Raw genomic sequence first — 15,127 nt, forward strand, 5'->3', positions numbered from 1 at the left:
TCACCTCCCGGACGCGGCGGCTGGCCGGGCGGGGGGCTGACCCCCTCACCTCCCTCCCAGACGGGGCGGCTGGCTGGGCGGGGGGCTGACCCCCCTACCTCCCTCCCAGACGGGGTGGCTGGCCGGGAGGGGGGCTGACCCCCTCACCTCCCTCCCGGACGGGGCAGCTGGCCAGGCGGGGGGCTGACCCCCACCTCCCGGATGGGGTGGCTGCCGGGCGGAGACGCTCCTCACTTCCCACACGGGGTGGCTGCCAGGCGGAGGGGCTCCTCACTTCTCAGACGGGGCAGCTGCCGGGCGGAGGGGCTCCTCACTTCTCAGACGGGGCGGCCGGGCAGAGACGCTCCTCACCTCCCAGACGGGGTCGCGGCTGGGCAGAGGCGCTCCCCACATCCCAGACGGGGCGGCGGGGCAGAGGCGCTCCCCACATCTCAGACGATGGGCGGCCGGGCAGAGACGCTCCTCACTTCCTAGATGGGATGGCGGCCGGGAAGAGGCGCTCCTCACTTTCCAGACTGGGCAGCCAGGCAGAGGGGCTCCTCACATCCCAGACGATGGGCGGCCAGGCAGAGACGCTCCTCACTTCCCAGACGGGGTGGCGGCCGGGCAGAGGCTGCAATCTCGGCACTTTGGGAGGCCAAGGCAGGCGGCTGGGAGGTGGAGGTTGTAGCGAGCCAAGATCATGCCACTGCACTTCAGCCTGGGCACCATTGAGCAATGAGTGAACTAGACTCCGTCTGCAATCCCGGCACCTCGGGAGGCCGAGGCTGGCGGATCACTCGCGGTTAGGAGCTGGAGACCAGCCCGGCCAACACAGCGAAACCCCGTCTCCACCAAAGAAATACGAAAACCAGTCAGGCGTGGCGGCTCACGCCTGCAATCGCAGGCACTCAGCAGGCTGAGGCAGGAGCATCAGGCAGGGAGGTTGCAGTGAGTCGAGATGGCAGCAGTACAGTCCAGCTTCGGCTCGCCATCAGAGGGAGACCGTGGAAAGAGAGGGAGACCGTGGGGAGAGGGAGACGGAGAGGGAGAGGGACAGGAAACTCATTTTCTTAGTTTTGCTTTTTCCTCCTTCCCCCCCAAACACATTACCGTGGAACAATGGACCTTATTCCCAAAACACATTGCTCTGTCATGTGTATACACGCATGTGTGCATGTGTGTGCACAGAGACAGGGAATAATGAAGTGTCAGGGAAATTGCTGCTCTGGTGTGCCTGAGCTCTTGTTCTGAAACACAAAGCCCCTGAGCTCTAGAACAGAAGACACAGTTGATACAACGGTGACCCAGAACCCCGCAAGGGTACGCCTCAATTCCTTACTAATTCTGGGGGCTCAGGGAAGGGCTGATGTCCACTGCTTGTGCATATGGAGCTGAGACACAGATGATCAGTGTTTTTCAGAGGATACACCAAGATGTTCTTATGTGTGTATCTCTGCAAACAAAAGAGCCCTGTTTATTCGCTGGGAGAGCCCACAGTGCTGTGGGTTTAGAAAAGTCACCTGCCAGGTGGTTAGTATGACGTTCTCCCTCTGGGGGCCTGGCAGTTAGGTGGGGCTTAAGGACTGCCAGGTTCTCTGGCCTGGAGTTTATACAGCTCCTGTCTCCACACATCTGACATAGAAGCAGCAAGAAAAACCGATTGAAAAGGAGACCTGTCTGGCCTCACGGTATTTTGTTCCTCTCCCTGTCTTCTCTAAGCCTAACAATTACAGTTTAAAATTAGAACCAGGCGGCCGGGCGCGGTGGCTCACGCCTGTAATCCCAGCACTTTGGGAGGCCTAGGTGGGTGGATCATGAAGTCAGGAGATTGAGACCATCCTGGCTAACATGGTGAAACCCGTCTCTACTGAAAATACAAAAAAAAATTAGCTGGGCATGGTGGCAGACTCCTGTAGTCCCAGCTACTCGGGAGGCTGAGGAGGGAGAATGGCTTGAACCCGGGAGACGGAGCTTGTATTGAGCCGAGATCGCACCACTGCACTCCAGCCTAGGCGACTGAGCAAGACTCCGTCTCAAAATAATAATAAATAAAATTAGAACCAGGTTTTCTTATGTTCTTAGAAACTAGCAGGAATGACACAGAAACTTTATGGATCTAACCCAGGGCAAACTTCCGTTAGCACCAGTAAACCAAGATTTATATATATGTAAATTTATATATGTAAATGTACTAATTCATTCAGCAATTATGTATTGAAATTGTGTTATGTGCCAGGCAGTCTTCTAAGGCTACAGCCATGAGCTAAACATGAAAGTCTCTGCACTCCATGAAGTTTATATTGTAGTCACGGGAGACAGAGCATAAACAAAATAGAAATGCAAATTATAATGTATATTCAGAAGTGAGAAGTACAGTGAAGAAAACTAAAGCAGGGGTTGGGGAAGAAGGGAGAAAGGGAGTACTGGAGTGGAAGTTGGATTTTAAGTAGGGTAGCTGGGGAAGACCTTACTGAGGGGGTGACATTGCAAAGACTTAAATGAGCAAAGCTCCTGGAAAATTGTGTTGTAATATTGTGAAAGTCCTGGTGTTGCCTCAGTTCTGCAGCTAAGCGAGGGGGACATAAAGCGCTTGAGGGGTAGGAATCATCTCACTGAGTCAAGGTGAAGCTGGGACCAGACCGTGGTGACGCTGATACCTGTCATCTGCCCCTGCTTCTCTGCTGCAAAAGGCATTTCCTTGGCCGGGTATGGTGGCTCACACCTGTAATCCCAGCAGGCATGAGGGAGGCCAAGGTGAGTGGATCACCTGAGCTCAGGAGTTAGAGACCAGCCTGGCCAACATGGTGAAACCCCATCTTTACTAAAAATACAAAAATTAGCCAGGTGTGGTGGCGGGTGCCTGTAATCCCAGCTACTTGGGAGGCTGAGGCAGGAGAATCGCTCGAACCTGGGAGGCGGAGATTGCAGTGAGTGGAGATTGCGTCATTGCACTCCAGCCTGGGTGACAGAGTGAGACTGCCTCAAAAAAGAAAAAAAAAATCATTTTCTTGTCTTTGGTCGTTCAGTATCTCTTCTCTGCTTCTGTATTTCCTAGGAACATGCTTTTGAAAGCAGCCAGAAATATAAAGAAGGCAAATACATCATTGAACTAGCACACATGATCAAGGACAATGGCTGGGACTGATTGGACAGCATCTACCCAACCCAGTGTCCACGTGAACGCCATTCAACCGAACATTCTTCCCAAGCGTGAGAGAGTGACTGACACTTGGTTCCATCCATTTAGGGGCCTTGCCATCCGGGGCATCCTCCCACCCTGACGCCATCTTTCTGGTGACCGGCCTCTAAATCGCTGTCTCTCTGTCTCTTTGCTTTGTATCTGTTTGTGAGTTGATCCTGGCTTCTCTCTCTGTTCTTGTTTTGGCTGAAAACAAAACAACAAAAGGAACAGATCCTTGACCGCATGGCGGCAGCCCACCTTGGTAAGGGCCCCAGGGCCCATGCGAGAGCTGCCTGATGGCCTCTTGTCAGGAGAGCAGTGGCACGGGGGCGTGAGGAAGAGGGAAAGGGGAAACTCTAAGGGTCCTGGTGCGGGGAAGGGGTGGAAGGGTGGAGGTAGGAACAAAATTGCGCCGCTCCTGGAGACCTGATAACTTAGGCTTGAAATAATTGACTTGTCTAAAAGGACAAAGAGAAAAAAAAATACCTCATGACTGCATTCTCTCTGACTAGAAGCTTCTGTTCCTGACACCAAATGTGCCAGGTTAGCACATGAGCACAAGATGTGGCCCTGATTCTAGTTGGTGGGGCAAGGGCCTGGTTCTCCTGGGCTGAGTGGGGGAGTGTCCTGGCAGCAGCGAGTGACTTGGGCAGTGGCCAGGTGGGTGCACTGACTCTGATGCCTCACTCAGTCTCTGGGCAATCATCATCTTTGCCTCTAGCCACCGCAGGTAAGGTGTGAGGGGACTGCTGTTTGCAATGGGCTCACCATCCAAATATCCCGAAGGCTTTGACCAGCAACCAAGTCAAATCAGTAATTGAGGAGAGCAGGGCACAAAGGGGCTGCAGTTTGGGAGCTCCTGAAGAAATGGCTCAGATATTGAGTCAGAGAAATAAAAAGTAGGATCAGTTGGCAATTCTAACTGCCCTTCCTTCTAACCCCTCATAAGAGGAGTGTGGTGAGGGAGGGGACTGGGTAGGGGTCATCCCAGGAGGAGGGGTTTACATTGGAACCAGTTCAGGTTCGATGCATCTTTCCTCTTCGGTTTTACAGTGGCTTCCGTGGGATCGTCAATTTCTTGTTCTTAGAGTTTCGGGTGTTTTTCTCCAGTCTTGTTACTGTAGACTGTAGAAAGCACGGGCCCCAGGCTCTGAGCTTAGTAATAACCTGGCTGGTAGATTCCTCATGCCCCTAATTGTCCCACTTAGGCCTGAATGTCTTGCGTGGAGAGAAATCTCCTGTCAGTGTGGTCCAGCAGCAGGGAGGAGTTCTGCCCAAATTCCGATATCACCCCCTCCCCCATCCAAACATCCTTCGATTAGGGAAGTGGAGAGCACATCCCTGTAAGGCCCATAAGAGAAAGAGGAGTTTGTTACATTTAATCAACACTGTGAAGTCTGTTCTACAGCAATTCAGCCATTACACAGTATATGACTGAAACTCATTTAACTGGGTTAATTTCATTTCTTAGACTGAATATATTATTGTTAAGATACGTGTGCGTGTTAGGTAATTCTCAGCATCTCCTCCAAGTAGGCCGACCTTCTCGGAAAATTCACCCTAACAGTCTCACAAAAGAATGAGTTCATGGGGAGATTCTGTAAAGTAATGAACTGAGATGAAAGCAGCCAACAGCCCGGGAGCTTTTCAGAATCGCGTCTGCAGCAGAACCAGTTTCCATTCAGAGCGCGTCCTTGGTGGAAATGCTTTTTTGTGTGTCTCCACGCGCTGATGGTGGAATGGGAGCCCCAAGACAGGTGTGGGCTTAGAAATCGACTTTTGTTCCCCAAGGCTTCTTGTCCAGATCTTTCCAGTGCTTTCATAGCCCTGGGAGATCAAGTTGTTCTCCCCACTTTACTGCAAGGTAGACTGAAGTTCAGAAGAAATACTGAATTTCTGCTCCCAGAAGAATAGTTTCTCTGGCTCACAGGCCCACGTTCTCAATGAAATCGTTTTTTAACTTTCACATTCCTAAGCTGGCTTCCCGGCACAGAAGCCATGGATTTCCCCTCTCTCCCTTCCCCCTCCTCAAGGAAATAGTCTCTCTTTATGGATTTTCATTGGACCCTTTCCTCAGGGATTGTCCTGGCTGTTTATTGATAGTCCTTCCCATAAGAAGAAAATGGGGGTTAAACATGGGGTAGGTATTTTGTCTTTCAAACTACAAGTGGAATGTGGTGACATAAACTAGACATGGGGTGCCCTCAAGTTTCCAAGGGGACCAATGTGCCACTGTTCTTCCTTGGGGATGAGGCCTTTGACTGTTGGATGGATCAAAGCAGGCTCCAGTCAGACCCTGGTTCTGAATGTTTTTTTTTTCGGTGACTATCCAGTGAGCCTTCAGTGGGTGCAAGGCACCATACTTGCTGTGAGAGAGCTGAGTAGAGTGTTGGTTTTTCCATAACTACAGGGGAAAAAAAAGTCATTAGGCTTTCCCTTTGTGTCAGTGAAACCAAAAGTGCTTCTTACAACGTTCGCTCTGTTCATGGGTTGTCTATCTAACATTGAGCAGCATTGGAGAGGCCACAGCTGAGCTATGGAGATGCTAAATTAACTCATGGCCTCAGTCAGTTCATTCTTTAATTTCCTCACCAAATTATTGACTTAGAGCATAACCAAAGACCTCATTCATTCACCCCAGGTGGGTTGGGGGAATTGGAGTTTGTTGGTGAAGTTTGGGGGCGGGGTGTGGGGAGTAGAGACAGGGTAAGGAGACGTGAGAAAGGAAAAGGCATGAAGTTCTATACCTCAGCCAGCAGCTGCCTTCGTTTGGAACTGAAGTCCAGCCAGCAGACTCTCTAGCTCCATCTCCCCTGTGCCACCCTAGGTCATATGACCTTGGCCACCTTGGAGTAGACCCAGACCCCTCGGGACCCGGGACATTAGTCTCAGGCTGCTGATGGATTGATTTGACATGAACCAAACACAGCCAAACTCGATACCCACAAGCTGTCAGCTGGACCTGACTGAGTGTTCTTCCTGAGTTCACGAGGATAGGCTAGAGTGCATTTTTACTGGTGGATCAGTGTGTGCAAAAGAGATGACCCTTTATAAAGAGATTTTCAAGTGGATATATATAAAAGAAACAGTTGCTTGTAAAATATACTTTTGTAAATAATATTTAATTTTTTAAATAATATATTTGGTGCTGTTTTCTCAGATCCCCTGAGAGCACTTTTTATTTTCCTTTTAAATTCTATGGTTTCCTTTGCATTTCTTGAAGTATATTTTAAGGGAAACAGTGATCACCAATACATGTTTTCAGTTTTTTTTTTTTTTTAAGGTCTCTATCACTTTAATCTGGATCAAGGCTTTGAAGCAATGCCTCTCTGCATTTTTTCCCCAGTGGAACAGACTCTGCAGTACGTTAATCAGGTTGAGAATTGAAATATTTTCTTGCGTCAGTATTGGCTAGAAAAGAAAATAAATAAAACCAAGTTAATTTAGTAGTAACAACTTACAGTGATTCTTCCTGTTGGAAGAATTTCCAACAAATCAGAATCACGTTTTTAGTTGTGCGTGTGCGTGTGCGCGTGCATGTGTGTAAAAAGCACTTGCGATTGTGCCTCCTGTTTTCTCGAGTGGGGACACTTTAACTACAGTTTACACCTCGGGCGCATAAAGTTTTTCTTCTCTTTCTCTCTGGCTGTTTCTGTTTCTGAGTGGACCAACAGCAGAACCCACGAGGATTTGTTTGAGTATGGAGCTGCTGCGGGTTTGCTCCTTTTTCTTGCTTTGCGTGCTCAGCTTTTACAGACTGTAAAGGAGATGTGTTGTTTGTGAAGATGGAGCAGAGTCAAATCTGTGCTTCTAACTGAGATGAGAGTATTAATCACGTATCGCAGGGCTCCAGCTGTTTTAGAAGCCGCATCATGTTAAACATTAACTGGTTTGGATTAAAAGAACATTAATATTATAATACACATATCTTTGTGGTAAACAGCTTTTTTTTTTTAAGGTCAGATTGCCTCAGGTTCAGAAAGAGGCTGAGAAATCAAATCTTGAACACAATCAACTTACATATTTTAGAGGAATCTGCCTCAAATGAGAAAATATGTTAGTTGTCTAGGTAGAGGAAAGAGATATTTACTTTTTTTAAAATTAAAATAGTTATGAAATCTGGCAGAAAAGGTAAAGCCTAGAAGAAACTATGAAAGCTATTCTCATGTTACCAAATTCTATCTGCCCATGTTTTTGTATAACATTTCGGTGACAGTGGGAGTCGATTCTCTTTCCCAACCTGCAGAGACTATCTTCCAATACAGAATCTGTCTATTTATGCTTGTGTTTACAAACTGTATTTGTTGGGTTTGGGTTTTTGTTTTCTTTGGTGGCATTTTTCAGGTCACTTTGCTTCTATAACAAAGGTAATTGTTTTCAAATAATTTGTCTTCACCTTTTCCCGTATTTGTACATAGTGATTCAGTATTAGAGAAAAGTGCATTGTTTCTGTCATATTTCCAATCTGTGTTGGTGCTCATTTGAGAAAATAAAAGTTTTCAAATATTAACTCTTTGAAGAGCTCATCTGTCTTCGTTGACCCAGTGTGTTTGATCTTGACATTTCATATTAAAGTATTTAAAGGCCTATCTAAATCCAGTCACAGATCTGTTGACTGAGACCCTAAGGGCTTGTTTTTCCCAAGGACAGTCAGCTAACTAATGAATAACAGCAGGTCTCCTGCTTATCTGCAAATGCTTCTCCTGGCTTTAGATATCAGAAATGCATGAGTGACCTTTATCCAGTTCTGTGTACAAAGCCCCATATTCATAGACTGCAGACTTTTCTGATGACACCAATTTATTTGGAAATAGTATTGCATGAAGTAAAGGGAAAAAAAGAAGTAAAACAACAAAATTATGTCAAAAAGGGGTGGTATCATCTCTGAATGATTGGCTAACAGAGACCAGTATTCACAGTTATAACATATGGCATATCAGATGTTCTCATTTTTATTTTATTTTTATTATCAACACATTTATTAAACATGTGTTTGATTCCAGGCACTGGGCAAGGCAGTTCTATTATCCTAATAAATAAGCTGTTTTTGTTTGCCAAGTACTTTTCCTCTGGTCTGATCCATATGCACACACTGTCTTGTATACCCAGTCATTGTAAGTAAATTTTGTGAGCTGGTGCCTTCATTTAACATAAGCTAAACAATTTTGTCTCGGCATCATCATTATTTTATTTTTTATTTTTATTTTATTTTATTTTTGAGACAGAGTCTCACTCTGTTGCCCAGACTGGAGTGCAGTGGCACCATCTCGGCTCACTGCAACCTCTGCCTCTTGGGTTCAAGTGATTCTCCTGACTCAGCCTCCTGAGTAGCTAGGATTATAGGCACGTGCCACCACGCCCGGCTAATTTTTGTATTTTTAGTAGAGACGGGGTTTCACCATGTTGGCCAGGCTGGTCTCGAACTCCTGATCTCAAGTGATCTGCCCACATCGGCCTCCCAAAGTGCTGGGATTACAGGTGTGAGCCACCGTGCCCAGTTTATCATTTTATACTATATCTTAAAGTACCTTTTCAAAAGCTTGCTTCCATATCTGATGGAGTACCCATCTTGTACAGGCAGCCAAAATGGCAAAGAAGATATTAAAACCACACAAGTGTGCATGTTTCACATTGCTAATATTTTTAAAGCCTTTCTATGACCAGGCACCGTGGCTTATGTTCATAATCCCAGCACTTTGGGAGGCTAAGGCAGAAGGGTGGCTTGAGTCCAGGAGTTTACAACCAGCCGGGGCAACATAGTGAGACCCCATCTGTATAAAAAAATTAGCCAGGCATGGTGGTGCATGCCTGCAGTCCAGCTTCTTGGGAGGCTGCGCTGGGAGGATTGCTTGAGCCCAGAAAGTTGAGGCTGCAGTGGGTCGCCATTGTGCCACCAGACTCCAGCCTGGGTGACAGAATGAGACCCTGTCTTAAAAAAAAACAAAAAAAATCTGTTTTATGAAAAAGGACATGCCTTCTCTCCTTCCCACACATTTTCACCTACCCATTCTGGGCCCAGCTACACTTGACTTTTATTTGTCCTTCAGTATATTATCTTCTTCCAGTGACCTGTTTTGCTTCAGTGGATGTGCCTGTTATCATTTCGTTCTTGTTTGCCTTTTGCAGAGAAGGATGAGAGAAAAAGAATATGCATGAGACAACCAATGTCAAGCCATCCTTGGGTCCTCATTCTTTCAAGCTCTTGTTTCCCTGCTGGGAGAAAGGGAGGGGAGAGGACACTATCCCCATTTTGTAGATAATGAAATTGAGGTTTTGCAAGGTCTCATTACTAAACCATGTTCCAATTTTAGCCTTGTTAAGTCTTTTTTTTTCCTTCGAGGTAGGGTCCGGCTCTGTCACCCAGGGCGGAGTGCAGTGGTGCAATCTCTGTTAACTGCAGCCTCCACCTCCTGGGCTCAAGTGATCTTCCTGCCTCAGCCTCCAGAGTAGCTGGGACCACAGGTGCACACCACCACACCCAGCTAATTTTTGTATTTTTTTGTAGAGCTGGGGTTTCGGCATGTTGCCATGTTAATTCTGGTGCTGCTTCACTTGACACTTTCCCAGTCTGCCCACCCTGACTGCTTAATAAGAGCTCAGGGAATGCAAATTAGAAAATTAACATAAAACAGCTACAGAAGTCAATGCTACCTGGAAAGTATTATGTATTTCATAGCTCAATATTTTTACACTGGGCTTTGTTGTTGTTTTTCAATACTCTCTAATGGATTACATATGTAATCCTTGGCCATCTACATTAATAATAGGTGCTGAATAAATGCTTGATGGGCCTTGAATTGGATGGTGGAGAATTAACAGCTTTAAAAAAAATCTCTTCAATCATGTCAGTATGTTTAAGAGGAGAATGGAGAAGTTAAGCATAAAATGCTTCCTACATAGGGAAATCATTCGGTTTATTTGCATTTATTTATCCTACAAGCATTTTTTTTGGACATCTATTATATGCCTAGTCTAGTAGGGAAACCAATCCAAGGGGGCAGAAAGCTGTGGTACTAATTTTGCAGTGTGAGAGGATGAGGGATTATTAGGCAAGGTCCTCCCCACTTTGGGCCAAATGGCTCGCCACATCAGCCAGGACCCTCACACAGGACCACTGGACCCTCACAGGCACCTACTTTCTGCTGAAGCAATTGCTCAGAAAGCCTTTCATCCGAAACCAGTAAGTGGCTCGTGTCCTAGAGCGGGGCATGGGGTAGGCTCTGGAGCTAGAGCAACTGAGCTCAAATACTGATTTCCCTTAGATAATCTGTAGAAAAGGCTCAGCCCAGTGCCTGGCACAAAGTTAAGGAGTCAAGAAGATGATTGTTATCACGCATGGCACAAGTCTATTTTGAATTGAGAGTGGGATGAAGAATATTATATTTGCTCTTTATGCACATTATTTGTTTAGTTCACACAATAATCCCCCCATTTCACAGAAGAAGAAACTGAGGTTCAAGAAGTATAAATTGCCTGCCTGTGGAAAAGCGAGGATTTTCACTCTTGTTCTGATTCTGTGAAGCCCACACCCTATCTGTGGCCCCAGCCTGCCATGAAAATCAACCAGAAAGAAACTTCCTGGCAGATCTGAGCGCACACCAAAATGTCATGGCTATTTTGTTCACTCATGTTTTATTCTTTTTACATATAAAATGGAAATCCTGGCCTTTCAAGCATTGGAGAAACAGAGCTTAGAACTGTGGGATGGTTGGGTTGTATTATACTTTTATTTTACAGGAGTTCAGCCTTTTTGATTGTGGCACTATGGTTTTATATTTCTTTTCTTTTTTTGTTTTTTGGAGGCAGGGTCTCTCACTCTGGTTGCCCAGGCAGGAGTGCAGTGGCACGATCAAGGCTCACTGCAGCTTCCACCTCCCGGCCTCTCGAACTCCTGGCCTCAAGTGAGCCACCCTCCTCAGCCTCCCAAAGTGCTGGGATTACAGGCATGCACCACCATGCCCAGCCTTACATTTCTTTTGAGGGGAAAAAATGTTGTTTTCACTTGCTCAAAATGATTTTAAAAGATAAAAAAAATCCAGACCCTTGCCCACATGAAAGTGACTAAGGTATTCTAACACATGACAACATCTTTATGGAGCCATTCAGAGGTAATTCTCCAGGGTAGCTTGGAACAAGCCAAGGATTGAAAAAGTTCATGTTGCATATAAGGTACCTGTAATTCCCAATGATAAAGAATTTTATATATATATATATATTTTTTTTTTTTTTTTTTAAATGAGTTTTGCTCTTGTTGCCCAGGCTGGATGCAATGGTGCGATCTCGGGTCACCGCAACCTCCACCTCCCGGGTTCATGCAATTCTCCTGCCTTAGCCTCCCAAGTAGCTGGCATGTGCCACCACACCTGGCTAATTTTGTATTTTTAGTAGAGACGGGGTTTCTCCATGTTGGTCAGACTGGTCTTGAACTCCCGACCTCAGGTGATCCACCCACTTCGGCCTCCCAAAGTGCTGGGATTATAGGCGTGAGCCACCGTGCCTGGCGAGTTATATTTATTTTCAATTAAAATAATGTTAATGATGTATCCTGAGCTCATGAGCTCAGAAATCAACAGAGTCAAGTGGAAAGAACCTTGGCTTTGGGGTTGGACAGATGGATTTGAAGCCTGGCTGCATGTTTACACATTTATCACTTTGAGAAAGTCACTGCAATTATGAGGTCTCGTTTCCATCATCTGTAAATAGGGAACACCAGCAACCATGTAAGTTATCGTGAGGTCAAATATAATGACAGCCATAAAGTGCCCAGCACAAATGGGTCTCTGCAAGTGTCACTTGTCTTTATTGATTGATTGGAACTCACTATGGTGAACACTGTGAGCACATAGGATATGTAGGATTCAGCACTCATCCCTCTGAGCCCACCTCTACACAGGGGACTGACACCCAGAGAAGTGAAGTAATCATGGTTACTGGGCCTAATAAGCAGCAGCCCTGTTAGGCAATGAAGCTAGTGGTCCTTGCACCATACTGCTTGCTTTTACTTCTAGAGGAGAATGTACGTTTATGGAAAGAAGAAAGGTAGGGGGGCATCAGCTAGAAAAATCATCCTTGAATTTTATGCTAACCCTCTCTGGTGGTCTTCAGTATAGCAAAATGCACTCATCATCCCTGCACTCTGGTCTGGCGTGCAGGTAACGTGCTGGAGAGGAGGAGGCCCAATGCGGTCAAATTCGCTCACCTCCCCAGCTTCCCGTGGACGTGTCTGCCTCAAATTCTGAGCCACTTCGCCAGAGCAAGGCCACGCAAGCAAAGCAACCAAGCAGTCGAATCGGGGATGTTTTATTTATGGCTTTAATAATGAAGCCTCTTAGGGAAATTTTAGTTTCCCATTCCCAGAAGCGAAAATGCGTCTACAGAATGTTCTTAAAATTTATTACTGTTTATGTTTTTTCCTACCACAGTCTTTGCACCACCTTAATAGAGTTTAAAACATCCCTTCCCAAAGTAGACAGGATGATCTGTGCTGTCATTCATTTGGCTGGTTCTTGACCAAGCCAGCACACTTAAAAATTGAAAATACAGGTTGATAATGCTGCTGCTGATGACCTAATCCTATGTTGAACCTGTTGTGGTTATTATTAAAACTGCTGCTAATTCAACAGGACCTTGTTTTGGCATTGCCCAGTTCTCAGTCACTTATTTCCAGGGCAGCTGGAAGAACTGCACCCATATCTCTTGGAGGCACTCAGGCTTGAAGCTGTTTCCATGGAGACGAGACATACCCAAGGTTCAGATTTCATTTCGTTTTAGATCTCAATGATATTATAAAAGAAATAGTTTACTGGTGAGAATTCTCAGCCATCTGAGAGAGGAGGCTGGAGGGAAAAGAGAGCTGCTGACCTCCTGGAGCCCTTGCTGTAGGAGGGACCGCTTTGGGAGTTTTTGTTTAACAAGGGAGAGTGGGTAGTCATCCTGCAAAGAAAAGGTCAGCGTTCTCTCATAAGTAACTGGCATGGACTTTCTGAGTCCAGTGCATCAGACATTTCCTCTTGCCTTGGGTAAACCCAGGTTTAGCCTGAGGGAGGCTTGCTTGAAAAAGCACACAGTGGGACAAGGCAGACAGAACTCAACATAAGAATGCCTGTATTTTTTTTTTTTTTATTATTATAGTCTCACTGTGTCATCCAGGCTGGGGTGCAGTGGCACGATCTCAGCTCACTGCAACCTCTGCCTCCTGGGTTCAAGCAATTCTCCTGCCTCAGCCTCCTAAGTAGCTGGGATTACAGATGTGTGCCACCATGCCCAGCTAATTTTTGCATTTTTAGTAGAGATGGAGTTTCACCATGTTGGCCAGGCTGGTCTCGAACTCCCGACCTCAGGTGATCCACCTGCCTCAGCCTCCCATGGTGCTGGGATTACAGGCTTGAGCCACCGCGCCTGGTGGAGCATGCCTGCAAAAGACTTTTCTACCAGTGGGCATGAGACGCACAGGCATGTGGTTTAAAACTCGGGCACCAGAGTCAGACCTGGTTCTGTTGCTAGTTAGATGTGTGACCGTGGATAAATCAGTTACCTTCCTTTTTTTTTTTTTAAGAGATAGGGTTTTGGTCTGTCACCCAGGCCACTGGAGTGCAGTGGCATTGTCATAACTCATTGCAGCCTCAATCTCCTGGGCTCAAGCGATTCATCTCGGCCTCCCAAGTAGCTGGGACTACAGGCCTGCACCACCACACCTGGCTAATTTTTGTATTTTTATTTGTGTAGAGATAGAGTCTCACTATGTTGCCCAGGCCTCAAATGATCCTCCCACATTGGTCTCCCAAAGTACTGGTGTTAAAGGCGTGAGCCACCACACCTGGCCAGATCAGTTACCTTCTGAGACTCAGTTGACCCATCTATAAAAAGGGGTTACAGGCCAGGCACGGTGGCTCATGCCTGTAATCCCAGCACTTTGGGAGGCCAAGGTGAGTGGATTGTTTGAGCCCAGGAGTTTGAGACCGGCCTGGGCAACATAGTGAGACCCTGTCTCTACAAAAAAATTAAAAAATTAGCCAGGCATGGTGGTGTACACCTGTAGTTCCAGCTACTTGGGGGGCTGAGGTGGGAGGACTGCTTGAGCCTGGGAGGTTAAGGCTGCAGTGAGCTATGATTGTGCCACTGCACTCCAGCCTGGGCAAGAGAGCAAGACCTTATTTCAAAAAAAAAAGAGTTACTGTGAGGACTAAGTGAGATCATGCACATAGAGAAAGCCTGGCACTGTATAGCTGAAGAAATGGTCATGATTTTTGCTTCAGTAGTGTGAGGGCAAGGCATGGATTTATGTTACTCAAAGTAGAAAATGCATGTGAAAGCCGGGCATAGTGGCTTATGCCTGTAATCCTAGTACTTTGGGAGGCTGAGACGGGTGGATCACCTGAGGTCAATTTTTTTGTAGAGACAGGGTCTCACTATGTTGCCCAGGCTGGTCTCAAACTCCTGGGCTCAAACAGTCCACTCACCTCGGCCTCCCAAAGTGCTGGGATTACAGGCATGAGCCACTGTGCCCGGCCTGTAACCCGTTTTTATAGATGGGTCAACTGAGTCTCAGAAAGTACGAGACCATCCTGGCCAACATGATGAAACCCTGTCTCTACTAAAAATACAAAAAAATTAGCTGGGCATGGTGGCGTATGCCTGTAATCCCAGCTACTTGGGAGGCTGAGGCAGGAGAATCGCTGGAACCTGGGAGGCAGAGGTTGCAGTGAGCCAAGATTGCACCACTACACTCCAGCCTCGGCGACAGAGCAAGACTCCATCTCAAAAAAAAAAATAAAAAAAGAAAATGTATGTGAAACACTGCACAGAGGAGAGGGATTCTCAATATCATGGATGATAATGATCCCTTTTTTCTCATGTACTTTTTTTTTTTAACTTTTAGGTTCAGGAGTACATGTGAAGGTTTGTGACATAGGCAAACTCATGTTACAAGGGTTTGTTACATAGATTATTTCACCACCCAGGAAT

The 15,127-nt window shown here is 46.3% G+C and overlaps 1 protein-coding gene across 1 annotated transcript in view; it reads left to right on the forward strand.

Annotated features, from left to right (window-relative positions):
- YPEL2 (yippee like 2) overlaps positions 1-7,673 on the forward strand; it is a 69,798-nt gene extending 62,125 nt beyond the window's left edge. Inside the window, exon 5 of the mRNA XM_003817367.5 lies at positions 3,038-7,673. Coding sequence (XP_003817415.1) covers positions 3,038-3,127 — 90 coding nt within the window. The 3' untranslated portion in view covers positions 3,128-7,673. The remainder of the gene's footprint in view (positions 1-3,037) is intronic.
- Positions 7,674-15,127: the final 7,454 nt, after the last annotated feature.

The sequence above is a fragment of the Pan paniscus genome, chromosome 19, assembly GCF_029289425.2.
Source record: "Pan paniscus chromosome 19, NHGRI_mPanPan1-v2.0_pri, whole genome shotgun sequence".
Classification (NCBI taxonomy): Eukaryota; Metazoa; Chordata; class Mammalia; order Primates; family Hominidae; genus Pan; species Pan paniscus.